This window comes from Urocampus carinirostris, chromosome 2 (genome assembly GCF_059441175.1).
Source record: "Urocampus carinirostris isolate Australia breed hairy pipefish chromosome 2, RoL_Ucar_1.0, whole genome shotgun sequence".
NCBI classification, from domain to species: domain Eukaryota; kingdom Metazoa; phylum Chordata; class Actinopteri; order Syngnathiformes; family Syngnathidae; genus Urocampus; species Urocampus carinirostris.
Window position 1 is genome coordinate 2,533,816 of NC_142350.1, and position 12,731 is coordinate 2,546,546.

At 40.9% G+C, this 12,731-nt stretch overlaps 1 protein-coding gene and 1 pseudogene across 1 annotated transcript; both read left to right on the plus strand.

The window, feature by feature from the left end:
- Positions 1-1,029: 1,029 nt before the first annotated feature.
- On the plus strand, positions 1,030-10,824 carry polr1h (RNA polymerase I subunit H). The gene is made up of 4 exons (XM_088327738.1): positions 1,030-1,306; positions 1,381-1,478; positions 10,534-10,643; positions 10,731-10,824. The coding sequence occupies exons 1-4, from the start codon at positions 1,189-1,191 to the stop codon at positions 10,753-10,755; spliced, it is 351 nt and encodes a 116-aa protein (XP_088183864.1). The 5' UTR covers positions 1,030-1,188; the 3' UTR covers positions 10,756-10,824.
- A 565-nt stretch (positions 10,825-11,389) lies between these two features.
- Positions 11,390-11,464, plus strand: LOC148370626 (U4 spliceosomal RNA; annotated as a pseudogene).
- The last annotated feature ends 1,267 nt before the right edge of the window (positions 11,465-12,731 follow it).

Genomic DNA, 12,731 nt, shown 5'->3' on the forward strand with positions numbered 1-12,731 from the left:
TGTAAAGCGCTTTGGGAAGTCATTGACTTGAAAAACGCTATATAAATGCAGATCATTTCATGTATTTGGGGGGGGGGAGCAGAATCATTTAAAACATCAATTATTGAAGTGGTTCTTAAGATGCCAAAGGTGATACGTTTGACATGAGGATTTTTTCTTTTTTTACCGTCTTCTAATATATACCGCCACTATATTAAGTGGCAGCAGAGTTTTCATTGGCGGAGTGTGCACTCGGTGATAAATGGTACGAGTTATTGAAATCCTTGAAATTACGTGAATTTTAATATTTTCAAGATCAGGAAAATGCTTGAATTTGGGGTAGAGTGCTTAAAAATGCTTAAAAGTGGTTTCCATTGCCATGTTTTTTGGCAGTCTGACTATGGATCACGCAATGAATAAAGTAAATATTTCAAAAAGTGCATGAAAATGAAAATGACACACCTGCTCTTAGTCATTATCTCGTCGTCATGCGAAGCGCCAGTGGCCGCACCAAAAAAGGCAGCTCTATTTTGAAATCAGGCTTTTTGGGCTCGACTCACTGAGTAGAGTCGGCTCTTTTGGCTCCCAAAAGTCTCAGATTATCATTTTTATTTTTTAATGATATATTATTAATAATAATAAAACTTTAGGCACCGAATTATTTAGTAATTGGTAATTCCATGTTTTGCAGGGGATCCCTGAAAAACACATGCGATACAAACTAAAATATTTACAGGTCTACAAAAAAATTGTAAGCTTAATGAACAATCCTAATGTCCAAAAGATGTATAGTATACTTGAAATCTCTTCCTTGTGTTGAATTAAACTTGTCGTATTTTATTTTTTTTATTTTTATTTGTTTTAATTTATATTATTTTTCTCTGTATTTGTACAGCATCCTATGTCCTCTGAAATTGTTTTAACTGTGTATTGTTATTTGTCTATTCCATGCCAATTGTGTTTGAATTTGCAATGATCATTTTTGAAAATATCGTATAAAAAAAATCAAACTTGTGCCTGACATCATTTTTATGCGACGAAGGATTAGTGGGATTTGTACGTGGTGACGTCACTAAAAAACCGTCTGTTAAAGCCACCGTTGCTTGCTGTCAGCAGATTAGAAGCGACACCGAAATTTTACTTCGCTTGTTATTGTTCCGTTTTTTTCAATCATTCTCATTTGATAGATAATAAAGTGTTGTGACAGCCATGTCTTGCTTCCGCAGCGACCCCAACTTCTGCCCCGAATGCGGCAACGTCCTTCCTCTGCCGGGCATGCAAACCAGCGTCCGCTGCCCTCGCTGCTCCTTCTCTATCTCGGTGTCAGGTATTGCCGTCTCGGCCTGGGCTTGGTTCTGGTTCTTCGTTTCTACCGGTCTGAACTCCTCTTTTTCACGCTAGAATTTTCAGGGCGAGATATCCGCTCCACGGTGGTCTTTAATCCGGTGGCCAATGTTTCTCTGGAGCCTGCCGACGACTCCGAAATGAAGGGTCCCGTGGTAAGTTTTCATTATTATTATTATTATTTGCCTAATGGGGCACTTTCTTACTCTAACTGAACAAAACAAAAAAAAGCACATTCCAACACGTGGAAAGTTCAACTAGAGTGCCATGACTACCAGTACAAGAAATATAAATCAGGCACACTTGTTCTAAACAAAACATGAAAACTGGTCCACGCAGGATATGTTTGGATACATACTGGCTCTAACCCAATTCCTTTTAACTCTGGGGCCACACGATCGAACAAACATTTCGTCGGGGGCTGGACTAGTAGATTAAAGAGAAAGAAAAAGAGAGATAAAGAAATAAGAGAAAGAGGGAGGGAAAAGGAGAGAGGGCGGGGCAAAGAAAGAAAAAGAGAGAGAGAGCGTGATAAAACAAAAGATAAAAAGTCGTGAGAGAGGGGGAAAAGAAAGGGAGAGGAAGAAAGAAATCCAAAGGGAAATAGAAAGGCAGAAGGAGAGAAAAGAAAGCGCGAAGGGTATGAAGAGAGAAAGAGAAAATAGCGAAAAGGAAAAAAGGAAGTTAGAGCAAAAGAGGTTAAAAGACACAGAGAGAGAAACAAAGAGCGACAAAGGAAGAGAAAAAGAGACACAGAGAGTGAAAGAGACAGAGTGGGAGAAAAGGGGTGGAAAAGAAAGAAAGAGAGAGAGAAAAAATACAAGTACAGTGTCTTTGTGAGAGCCACCTGGCTTTGGCAACATCAAGTTGACATATTTCAACCTGCAGCTTGTTTTTCTCACGCTTCTCTGAGTGTTGTCTTGTGGGCTGGATTCAATCCCTTAGTGGGCCTGATCTAGCCCGCGGGCCGCCTGTTTGACACCTCTGCTCTAACCCAACAAAACATGAAAGACATAAGAGCATGTGGAAAGAACAAGGGTGCCATGACAAGCAGAACAAGAAATTGAATGCAGGCACACTAACTATCTCTCCACAAAGCAAGGTAGACAACACAGAGTATGTTAGGGCAGTTAATGGCTCTAACTGAACAAAATATGAAGAACACATTCCAACATGGAAAGAACAACAAGAATACCATGAGGCCACAAAAACCATAATAATGCAGGCACACAAACAAAACATGCTAAGTGGACGATCCAGGATATGTTGGAACACCTACTAGCTCTATGTGAACAAACACGAATGAAAGAGTGTGGCTTAAACAACTATATCATGTTCTGTCACCAACCAGATCTAACAGAACAAAATATAACACGTGAAAGAAACGGCAACAAGAAGGCCGTGACGACCAGAAAGATAAATTTTGTTGCAGACACACTAAAATGTTCCAAATAAACAAACATATCAATGTGGTAATATGTTTTAAGATCAAGTAGTTCTAACTGATCAAAAAATGAATGTCAGAGGTCCCAGGGAACATGCTCAAGAATGGCTATAACAGCTACATCATGTTCCGAAACTAACTAGCTCCAACATCAAAACATGTAAGATACATTCTAACACACGTAAAGGACAGCAAGAGTGCCATGACGAACAAAACAAAATGATGCAGGCACACTGCCTACCTCAGACTTAACAAACCATAAAAAGTGGATAGCACAGGATAAAATGAAATGAAATGAAATGATCTGCATTTATATAGCGCTTTTCAAGTCAATGACTTCCCAAAGCGCTTTACAATGTGCTCCACATTTCCCAATAGCGGCCTTGCAGCCATGTAAGGCGCTAACCTGCTTATTGGGGGTATTAGGGGTTCAGTGTCTTACCCAAGGACACTTTGACATGTAACACGGGCCGGGATTCGAACTGGGATCCCTTGATCCCAAGACGAGCGCTCTACCTCCTGAGCTACTGCCGCCCCAGTAGCAGCAGTAAGTGTTGGGACACTTACTAAATCCTAATCTTAATATTGTGTTTTTATGGTTTGAAAAGTGCTTGAATTTTGGGTAAAGTGATTGCAGAGGCTTGAAATTGTTGCCTTGTTTCTTGTAGTCTGACTCGATAGACTACGCATGGCATATCCCCAAACGTTGTTAGAAGAGTAACGGAATTGCCCTGATGGCGAGAACATAAAATATAGGCCAGGCACCCTCACTAACACTAACAATGTTTTAATTGTTTTTATTATTGTTATTTTTGAACAAGTACAAACATGTTTAATGCTGCACTGGGCTTGTACGCTTTACATAAAACACGGTTTGTACGGTCACTCGAAATCTTTGATTTTCTGTGTCGTCGTGTTTTCAAGGTCAGGAAAATGCTTGAATTTTGGGTGAAGTGCTTACAGATGCTTGAAATTGTTTTTTTTTAGCAGACCATGTAATAAATACAGAAAAAATGGGTAAAGTATGTAAAAATGAAAACCAGCTCGGTGGCCTTGGGGGTAGCTCAGAGACTGGAAGGTTGCTGGTTCAACCCTCGGCCGGGTCATACCTAAGACTTACAACATTGGTACCCATTGCCTCCCTGCTTGGCGCTCGGCATTAGGGGTTGGAATTGGGGGGTTTGCTCAACTAATGACTCCCAACACATCAGTTGGATTGAGCAAGGGGGCTGGGAATCCCCTCCTCTGTATCAATCTCCCAGAAAGAGTCAGGAATGTGTTCTTGACTCTAGTCACCTCCCACTAGGGGGATATGGCTCCGGTGTAGTGAGTAATGTAAACATGAAGCCGGCACGCTTGTTTAACACCACCGCTCCTTCCTGGTGGCACCCAAGAGGACAGATCGGCTCACCGATGCTCCTCAGATTTTATATTTTATTTAGTGATATATTATTGCGTATGAGTCAAGGCACAGACTAAGGACTACCATTACACTAAGCACTTAAACAGTAAACACACTTGGCTCAAAGACAAAAATTCATCTAAAATAAAAACTATACACAACTGTGATATTGCACTAAAAACTGTTTCATGTGTCCTACGTGTGCTTGTGGTTTGGTGTGTTGATAGCTCTGGGTGAAAAGCTCTCTCAGTCTGTTCATTCTGGCCTTCTGTTATCTGGTAACAGTTTGAAAAAATGGTTGCTAAAAATAATAAGACATTATGCACCAAATTATTTATTAATTCGTAATTGCATATGATTTACAGGGGATCCCTGTAATACACATGAAATATAAATTAGAATATTCTCAGATACACAGAAACAATTAAGATACAAAACAATTTTAGCTTTTTACATGCTGAACAGATTTAAAGTGAAACAACAAAATCCCTGAAAAAGCAAAACTTTATTTGGAATATTAACTCTTCAGTCCTATCAATAAATAATTGTGAATTTCCCTGCGGGGATGAATAAAGATATATATATATATATATATATATATATATATATATATATATATATATACTGCTCTCTCGATCTCTCTCTCTCGATCTCTAGAATGCGATCAAAGTTAACTATTTACAATTCTCTTTTAACCAATTTAGACACGGATACTTTGAAAAACATAAATATCTATCGTTCTACCTTGGTCATATCCCTCATGAGGGGTGACCAACAGCAAGACAAATACATACAATAAAAAAGAAAATAAAAATAGCAACAACAAAAAAACGCACACAAACAATTTTGGATCATGGCCAACCCAAACAAGTTAAGCACCTTGGCACCCAAGTTGGTCATGCTTTCGTCCCTCCAGATGAAACGGGACACAAGAAACCCTATGTCACTCTGGTCAGGGTTTGTTCTACAGCAGCGCCCGACAGCTTTCACTGGTTTACCCCTGCCGCATCATACGGGTGCCCTGCCCATCCCTTAGAACGCATCCAAGCATCCCACTATCTTTTTACAACACCTCTCCACTCATTCCTATCACCAACAAGAGCTTCCACTAGATTTAGACCTCTTTCCTGCAGTTCACTCATAACACCATCCATCCACGTCAATCGTGGCCTTCCTCTTGGTCTCCATTTACTTCTGCTCTGTAGATCCTCTTCAACATTCGTTCCTCATCCTTCCTCTTCATGTGTCCAAACCAACCGAGTACTCTCTTATCCACACGCTTGCTCAGTTTCACTACTTTTCCAGTTCTGTCTCTCACAATTTCATTTCTCAATCAATCTAATCTTGTCACTCCTAACATACTCCTCAAACACTTCATCTCCCAAAAATTTAATTTCTTTCACAAATCTGCGTTCAGGCTCCAAGTCTCTGCACCATACAAAAAAGTCGGCACAATCACAATCTCATACAGTCCCCTCTTAACATCCACACTCATACTCTTGTTGCTCATCACTCTCCTCAGAGCACCCAAAACCTTGCTTCCTTGATTCACTCTGTGCAATACCTCGCACTCCATTCCACCAACTGCAGCCAGATCACAACCCAAGTACCTGAAGCTTTCAACATCTTCCAGCACCTGTCCATGGAACCTTATTTCTAACGCCATGCCCACTCCATCACGTGAACAATTCATCACCTTACTCTTCCCAACATTCACACATAACTTATGCCTATTACACACTCTTCCAAACTCTATTACCAAACTTCTCAATGTTTCCTCAGAATCAGCCACAAGCGCTGTGTCATCTGCAAACAACTACTGACTTACCTGCCACACCGTTCTACTGTTGTCCATCATCTCTACACCTCTGCCAAACACTCTTTTATTTACCTCGCACCACACCATCCATGTACACATTAAAGAGCCATGGTGACATCACACACCCATATCTCACACCAGTCAACACGGGGACCCACTCACTTGTAAACGGTAAATGGTAAATGGTCTGCATTTATATAGCGCTTTTCGAGTCAATGAAGACCTCCCAAAGGGCTTTACAATGTGCCTACGCTTACCCATTCACACACACACTCACACATGCAGCCATGCAAGGTGCCTACCTGCTTATTGGGGGCATTAGGGATTCAGTGTCTGCCCAAAGACACTTCGACATATAACACGGACCTCGAACCTGCAATCTCTTGATCCCAAGACAAGCGCTCTACCTCTTGAGCTAATGCCGCCCTTGTCTCACTCCCTACTCTTACACATGCTCTGCTGTTCACATAAAAACTCTTCAATGCTTCCAACAGCTTTCCACCCACTCCATACATTACCATCACTTGCCTCAACGCCTCTCTATCAACTCTGTCATACGCCTTTTCCAAGTCCATAAAGGCCAAATAAAACATCCTTACCTTTTGCAAAATATTTCTCACACACCTGTCGTACTGCAAACACCTGATCCCCATTTCCTCTTCCTTTCCTGAAACCACTCTGCTCTTCCATCACCACCTCATTCGTTCCTCCTCTCACTCTCCTAATCAAGGCTCTTCCATACAGCTTACCTAGCACAGACAACAAACTGATACCTCTCGAATTGCTACTGGTTTGTTTGTCAGGGATTTTACCTGCCAAAATCTGACTCCCCTGCTAATATGGGCCCTGTCTGAGATACAGACTTGTGACTTCTAGGGTACCCTTCTGTGACATAAATTTGTCAGCACAGTGATTTTGATGAGCTTCAGAACGTTTCTCATAATATTACTATTATTAATAATAGTAGTAATAAAACGAACTAGATTTGTCGAACACCTATTCAGTAATTCATCACAAATTGGACGTATTCCTCTGTAGTTGGATCCCAAAGCCAAAAAAACATAATAAGTTTAAAGTGTGTCTTACTTTGCAAACAGTATAGGCAGGGAAGTCCGATTTTAAATGAAAAAAAAAAAAGATTTGTTTACACTGCGGGATCCAATGCAACGAGGGTTTCATTCACAATAAAATACATTACATATGGCTATTATAGTAAAATAAATAAAGGCTATTTGTGTACAATTAGTTGTGATCGTGGATATCATGGCGTATATTGATTCATCTCTGGTGTTGGTGACTTTTTCTTCCGTGTTAACAAACGCATTTTGTAGAATACGATCGCGCTTTATTGTTTGAATAAACGCGTTATACAGACTACGATCGCTTAATTGTTTTAGTTTGCTCCCCCTATTTGTTTTAACAAACTTATTATATGGAATACGATCGCTTTTGTTGGAGCTCAGCAGAATGCGCGTTCACGCAAGGGGGGGGGGGATTCTTTTAATGTATCTGCCTTTTAAGACTCGTCCTTGAATTCATGTTCATATTTCGTCTCGTAATGACGTTTAACACTTGACGTGTGAGGTACAACAATCTCGAGGCATAATGCACAGCACGGTCATTTTTTGCACAAAGCCCCATTCGTCTGTCCACGCTGGCTGGAAAGAACGAGATTTTTCCGCTCAAGGAGCCGTCATGATTTGGTTCGTTCATTTATCGCGCGCTGGTGTTTCTGTGGGAGGGTTAAAACAGATCTCTCCTCCTCTGCGACGCACCGTGCGGACATATACTCACCGTAAAGCCGCTAAACAATGATAGCGCGCAATGGAAATGAAATGAAATGAAATGATCTGCATTTATATAGCGCTTTTCAAGTCAATGACTTCCCAAAGCGCTTTACATTGTGCTTCACATTTCCCAATAGCGGCCCTGATCTGTGCAGCCATGTAAGGCGCTAACCTGCTTATCGGGGGTATTGGGGTTTCAGTGTCTTACCCAAGGACACTTCGGCATGTAACACGGACAAGCCGGGATTCGAACTGGGACCCCTTAATCCTAAAACGATCGCTCTACCTCCTGAGCTAATGTCTACATTTCAGGTAAAAATGTACATTTAAAAAAAAAAAAAACATTACTTTGCCGTGTGCTCGCGTGCCACTGGTTAACCCCTCACGTGCCACTGCTGGCACGCGTGCCATAGGTTGCCGACCCCTGCACTACACCAATCAACAGGAACCACACCACTTAAAAAGCATACATTCAACAAGCGTACTAACCAGTCCATCATAGCTGTGCCACCTTTTTTCAAGCATTCAGCAGTACAACCATTCAACCCAGGCGCCTTCCCCCCTTTCATTTCTTTCACTGCCTCTTGCAACTCCCATGTTTCCACAGGCTTCACATTTAAATCACCCAACGCGGGCATTCTCTCCATACCATCGATTGCCTCGACTTTCACTTCTCTCCCATCCTACACATTTAGCAACTCCTCAAAATACTCTGCCCATCTTGTCCTGACTGCACTATCGCTAACCAGCAATCTACCGTCCTTTCACTTTCTCTTCCTTTCCAGACTCGCTCTTTCTTCCTCTTTTCACTTCTCTACAGAACACTTTTCTACTTTCCTCAAAGTTCACTCCTATCTTCCCGCACCATTCATCATTTTCTTTCCTTTTTGCTGCTTCCACTGCCAACCTTTTTCTTCACTTTATACCTTCCATACGCATCACCACTCTTATCTTGCAGCCACTCCTCAAAGGCACGTCTCTTTTCTGTCACAGCCTCTGTACATCATCATTCCACCATTAACTTCCTTTCCTAATAACTCGACCAACTTTTCTCATTCCACACACTTTTGCACTCCTCAACACTGCCTCTTTAAACCACTTGCATTCCATTTCCACACTCTCCACTTCTCTTCTACTAATTCATTCATGCTCTTCCCCTATCCTCTCTTCAAACTCTTTCCTTTTCTGCCTTATTCTTTAACTCTGAAATTTTTACCTCTTCCCTCACACTCTTCTTAAAACGAGCCTTCCACGATCCATCTATTTTCAGTTTTCCCTCCACATAAAAATGATCAGACATACCACTCATTTCACCTCTAAGCATGCACGTCCAACAATATACCTAACACCCCTTTCGTAACCACTACATAATCCATCAGTGCTCTGTCCACCATCTCGCCACCATCCATTCTGACAAAGGTATACTTATTCACGTCCCTCTTTTCAAACTATGTATTTGCAATTACCAACTAATTTTCCACACATAACTCAATCAATTTCTCCCCACTCTCATTTCTTCCTGGTACTCCACATCTACCAACCACATTTTCAACCATTCCATCACCCACTCTAGCATTCAGGTCACCTAGTATTATCACTTTCCAGCCCTCTTTCGCACTTGCCACACATTCGGACAAATCCTTCCAGAACTCCACTCTCTCCTCAGCACTTCTTTCTGAAGCAGGTCCATATGCACTTATAAACATCCATACTTCTACACCCCACTTCAACCTCACCAACTTCAATCTGGAAGATATCTCTTTCCACTCCATCAGTTTTTCCTTTGCTTTCTCACTCACAAGCACGGCCATTCCTTCTCTAGCATGTCCACCCGTAACTCCAGACTTCCTACAATACATACTTCCAAGCTGTAATTCACCCTTTCCTTTCATCTTTGTTTCACTCAAGGCTAACACATCAACCTTCCTTTTAGTCATCATCCTTCCAATCTCCTCTTTCTTCCACTCAGTCGATTTACTTCCACATCCTCTCACATTTAGTGACCCTATAACTAGGGTTTGTGAGACCTTTCGGTCTCTCGACCCTTTTCTTTGCCTTGCTGTCTCTTAGGGAGTAGAGATGGATAGGAGAGGATCCCCAATCCCCTTGCCCCCTCCACTTTAGTCACCTCATACGACACGCAGCGGACCAGGGTGGGAGAATTCTCTTCCCTCTTACGAGGAGAGGACCCCCTCACCACAGGACCAAAAAACAAATAAAAAATGTAAAATGAGTAAAAACAAAAAACAAAAGATCAGCAGTCTCCAAGACTGAAAGATTGAATGCACTCTGCCTCTAAGCAATGAATATCATTAAGATGTGTCCAACTTTGGCTCATTTATCCTTTTATATACATACAGTACTTTTTTGTGTTCAGTATTAAACTCCATTATTACCAAATTGATCCCGTTCCGTGTTTGACATCAAGTGTAATGAGGCAAGCTGCTTTCTTGAATCAGAATGTCAGAATTCATGTCCGTTTAAAGCAGCCCATTGACACACAAAAAAATGTAAATCATAGATAGGAACAGCTCAAAACAGCACAAAGTATGCAATGGTAGCAAGATAACAACTTCATTTTAGTCATTAAAGTCAAAATTTAAAAAAAAATGTTCTTTTGATAGGCGCCGGATTTCTTCCTTTGGAGGTACTGGAAAAAATGAGAAATTGGCCTTGAAAGTGCTTGAATTTGGCCATAAAAACCGTGTACCAACCCTGGTTTATTGTGCTCTTTACAATCACCAATTTGGGCTTCCAGATCGACAGACGCTGCAGCCGCTGCAACAAAGAGGGCATGATCTACCACACCAGGCAGATGCGATCTGCAGACGAAGGACAAACTGTTTTTTTCACTTGCATCCACTGCAGGTTACAATCAAAACACAAACCTCCACAATTAATTAGGGTTAGGCTTTTTTGTGAATTGTACTCATGCTTGCTGTTGCTGTATTTCAGATACCAAGAGAAAGAAGACTCCTGACAGGATTTTGCAACTTTTTATTTGTTACATGTTTTTTTTAAAAGTTGTAATAAAAATGCTTTTGGTTCAGAGGTGCGTTTTGATTTAAGAGAATTAAGCTCTGAAATCCGTTTGAAACCCTTATTACTTGCACATTTGCCAGTCTATCTTGAAAATGTTTTTGCCTGTTGATCCTAACATCCTTTTTGGTCTTGTTTTAAGTGTTCTGCCCCTGTAATTTTTGTTTTGTAGTAGATGTAATACATTTTGACTGCTAGATGGTAGCATGACCTTTTACTTTTAGACATTCACAATAAAACCGGAAAGAAGACAAATCATAAAGTAATGTGATCTCAGTAGAATGTTTACATCTGTGCTGCTTTGAAATTTGGGGTTTGTATGGGTGCTTGAAATTCTTGATTTTATTGTTGTGTTTTCAATGTTTGAAAAGTGCTTGAACTTTAGATGAAGTGCTTGTGAATACTTGAAATTGTTGCTACGTCTCTTAGGTTAGGTGTTCAAATAAGGGTTTTAAACTTATTTTATGGTTCATAAAACCCCCAAAACGATTAAGGTCAAAGACTAAGGTTTAGGCTTCTTATTGGGGTATTAAACTGAATTTTGGGTCAGCCTTTCAGAAACAAGGTCGGAGCTACTGTTACAGCTAGTGGCAATATCGTAGCCTATGAGGTCTATCCGAGGCGCGATTATTGCTAGTTGAAAACAAAGAGTTAGGGTTAGGAACTGGAGTTTGAGCTACATATGAGGGGTTTAAACTAAATATAGGGTTCCAAAATACATTTGGAATTAGGGTTATGGTCTGTAACAGGGTTAGGACATATGGTTTTGGGCTGTAAATTTCGGTTTTAACCCGATTTTAGGGTTCCAGAATAAGGTTGGAGCTAGAGTTGGGGTCTGAAGCTAACGTCCAGGCTGTAGTTCTCATGTATAGCGCCGGATTCCTTCAAATGTTTCTGGAAAAAATGGAAAATATAAAAAGAAAAGGAAATAAGAAATGAAAAAGCATCAAAAAAGTACAAAGAAAAGAAAATAAGAAGGGGTCCCTTTGATCAGTATATTACCACAAATTATGCACAAAAAAATTGATATACATTTTAAAAATCTAAACTATAAACATAAAATATGTATGGATAAAATACTGAACATTTTTAAAGCTTTATATACTCAACAAATGTCATCAAAGGTAAAGTCAACAAGAGGAAAAAAATCGTCTGGAAGGGAGCTGGAGGCGGTCTACTGTTTCAAATAATGATGCAAGCTGTTGCTTGATGTGATTGATGTTGGTTATGTTTAACGTGCATCAATGCTTTGCAAAAAATGTTTGTGGGGGTAATAATGGTTGTGTCCTCCCATGCATTCGATAGGATAATCCAGCCCCCTCTCCCCCTCCCCGAGACTCATGTCTGGTAACGCCACTGAATATAACCATTTCATATAATTTTAATTGTATATTTCATGACTGGGGCAGCACGGCGGAGCAGTGCGGCACAGTTCTGAGGTCATGAGATCAAACCTCCTGTGTGGAGTTTGCATGTTCTCCCCGTGCTTGTGTGTGTTTCCTCCGGGCACTCCGGTTTCCTCCCACATTCCAAAAACATGCATTTCATGTTAATTGCCGGTCCAAATTGTCCCTAGGTGCGAATGAGCAAATTGTCTGTCCCTGTGTGCCCTGCGACTGGCTGGCAACCAGTTCAGGGTGCCCCCTGCCCACTGCCCGAAGATAGCTGGGATGGGCTCCAGCACCCCCGCGACCTTACTGAGGATAAACGGTGCAGATAATGGATGGATGGATTTCATGACTGTACGTCGCTGCAATAAAAACTATTCTGAATTGTTTTTGAAATTAAATTTTTGGGAGATGAGGTGTTTGATGAGTATGTTAGGAGTGACAAGATTAGATTGATTGAGAAATGAAATTGTGAGAGACAGAACTGGAGAAGTAGTGAAACTGAGCAAGCGTGTGGATAAGAGAATAC

Coding starts and splice junctions, on each gene's coding strand:
- polr1h (XM_088327738.1), top strand. CDS start 1,189: ATGTCTTGCTTCCGCAGCGACCCCAACTTCTGCCCCGAATGCGGCAAC. Junction 1,307..1,380: donor CTTCTCTATCTCGGTGTCAG/GTATTGCCGTCT, acceptor TTTTCACGCTAG/AATTTTCAGGGCGAGATATC. Junction 10,644..10,730: donor TTCACTTGCATCCACTGCAG/GTTACAATCAAA, acceptor GCTGTATTTCAG/ATACCAAGAGAAAGAAGACT.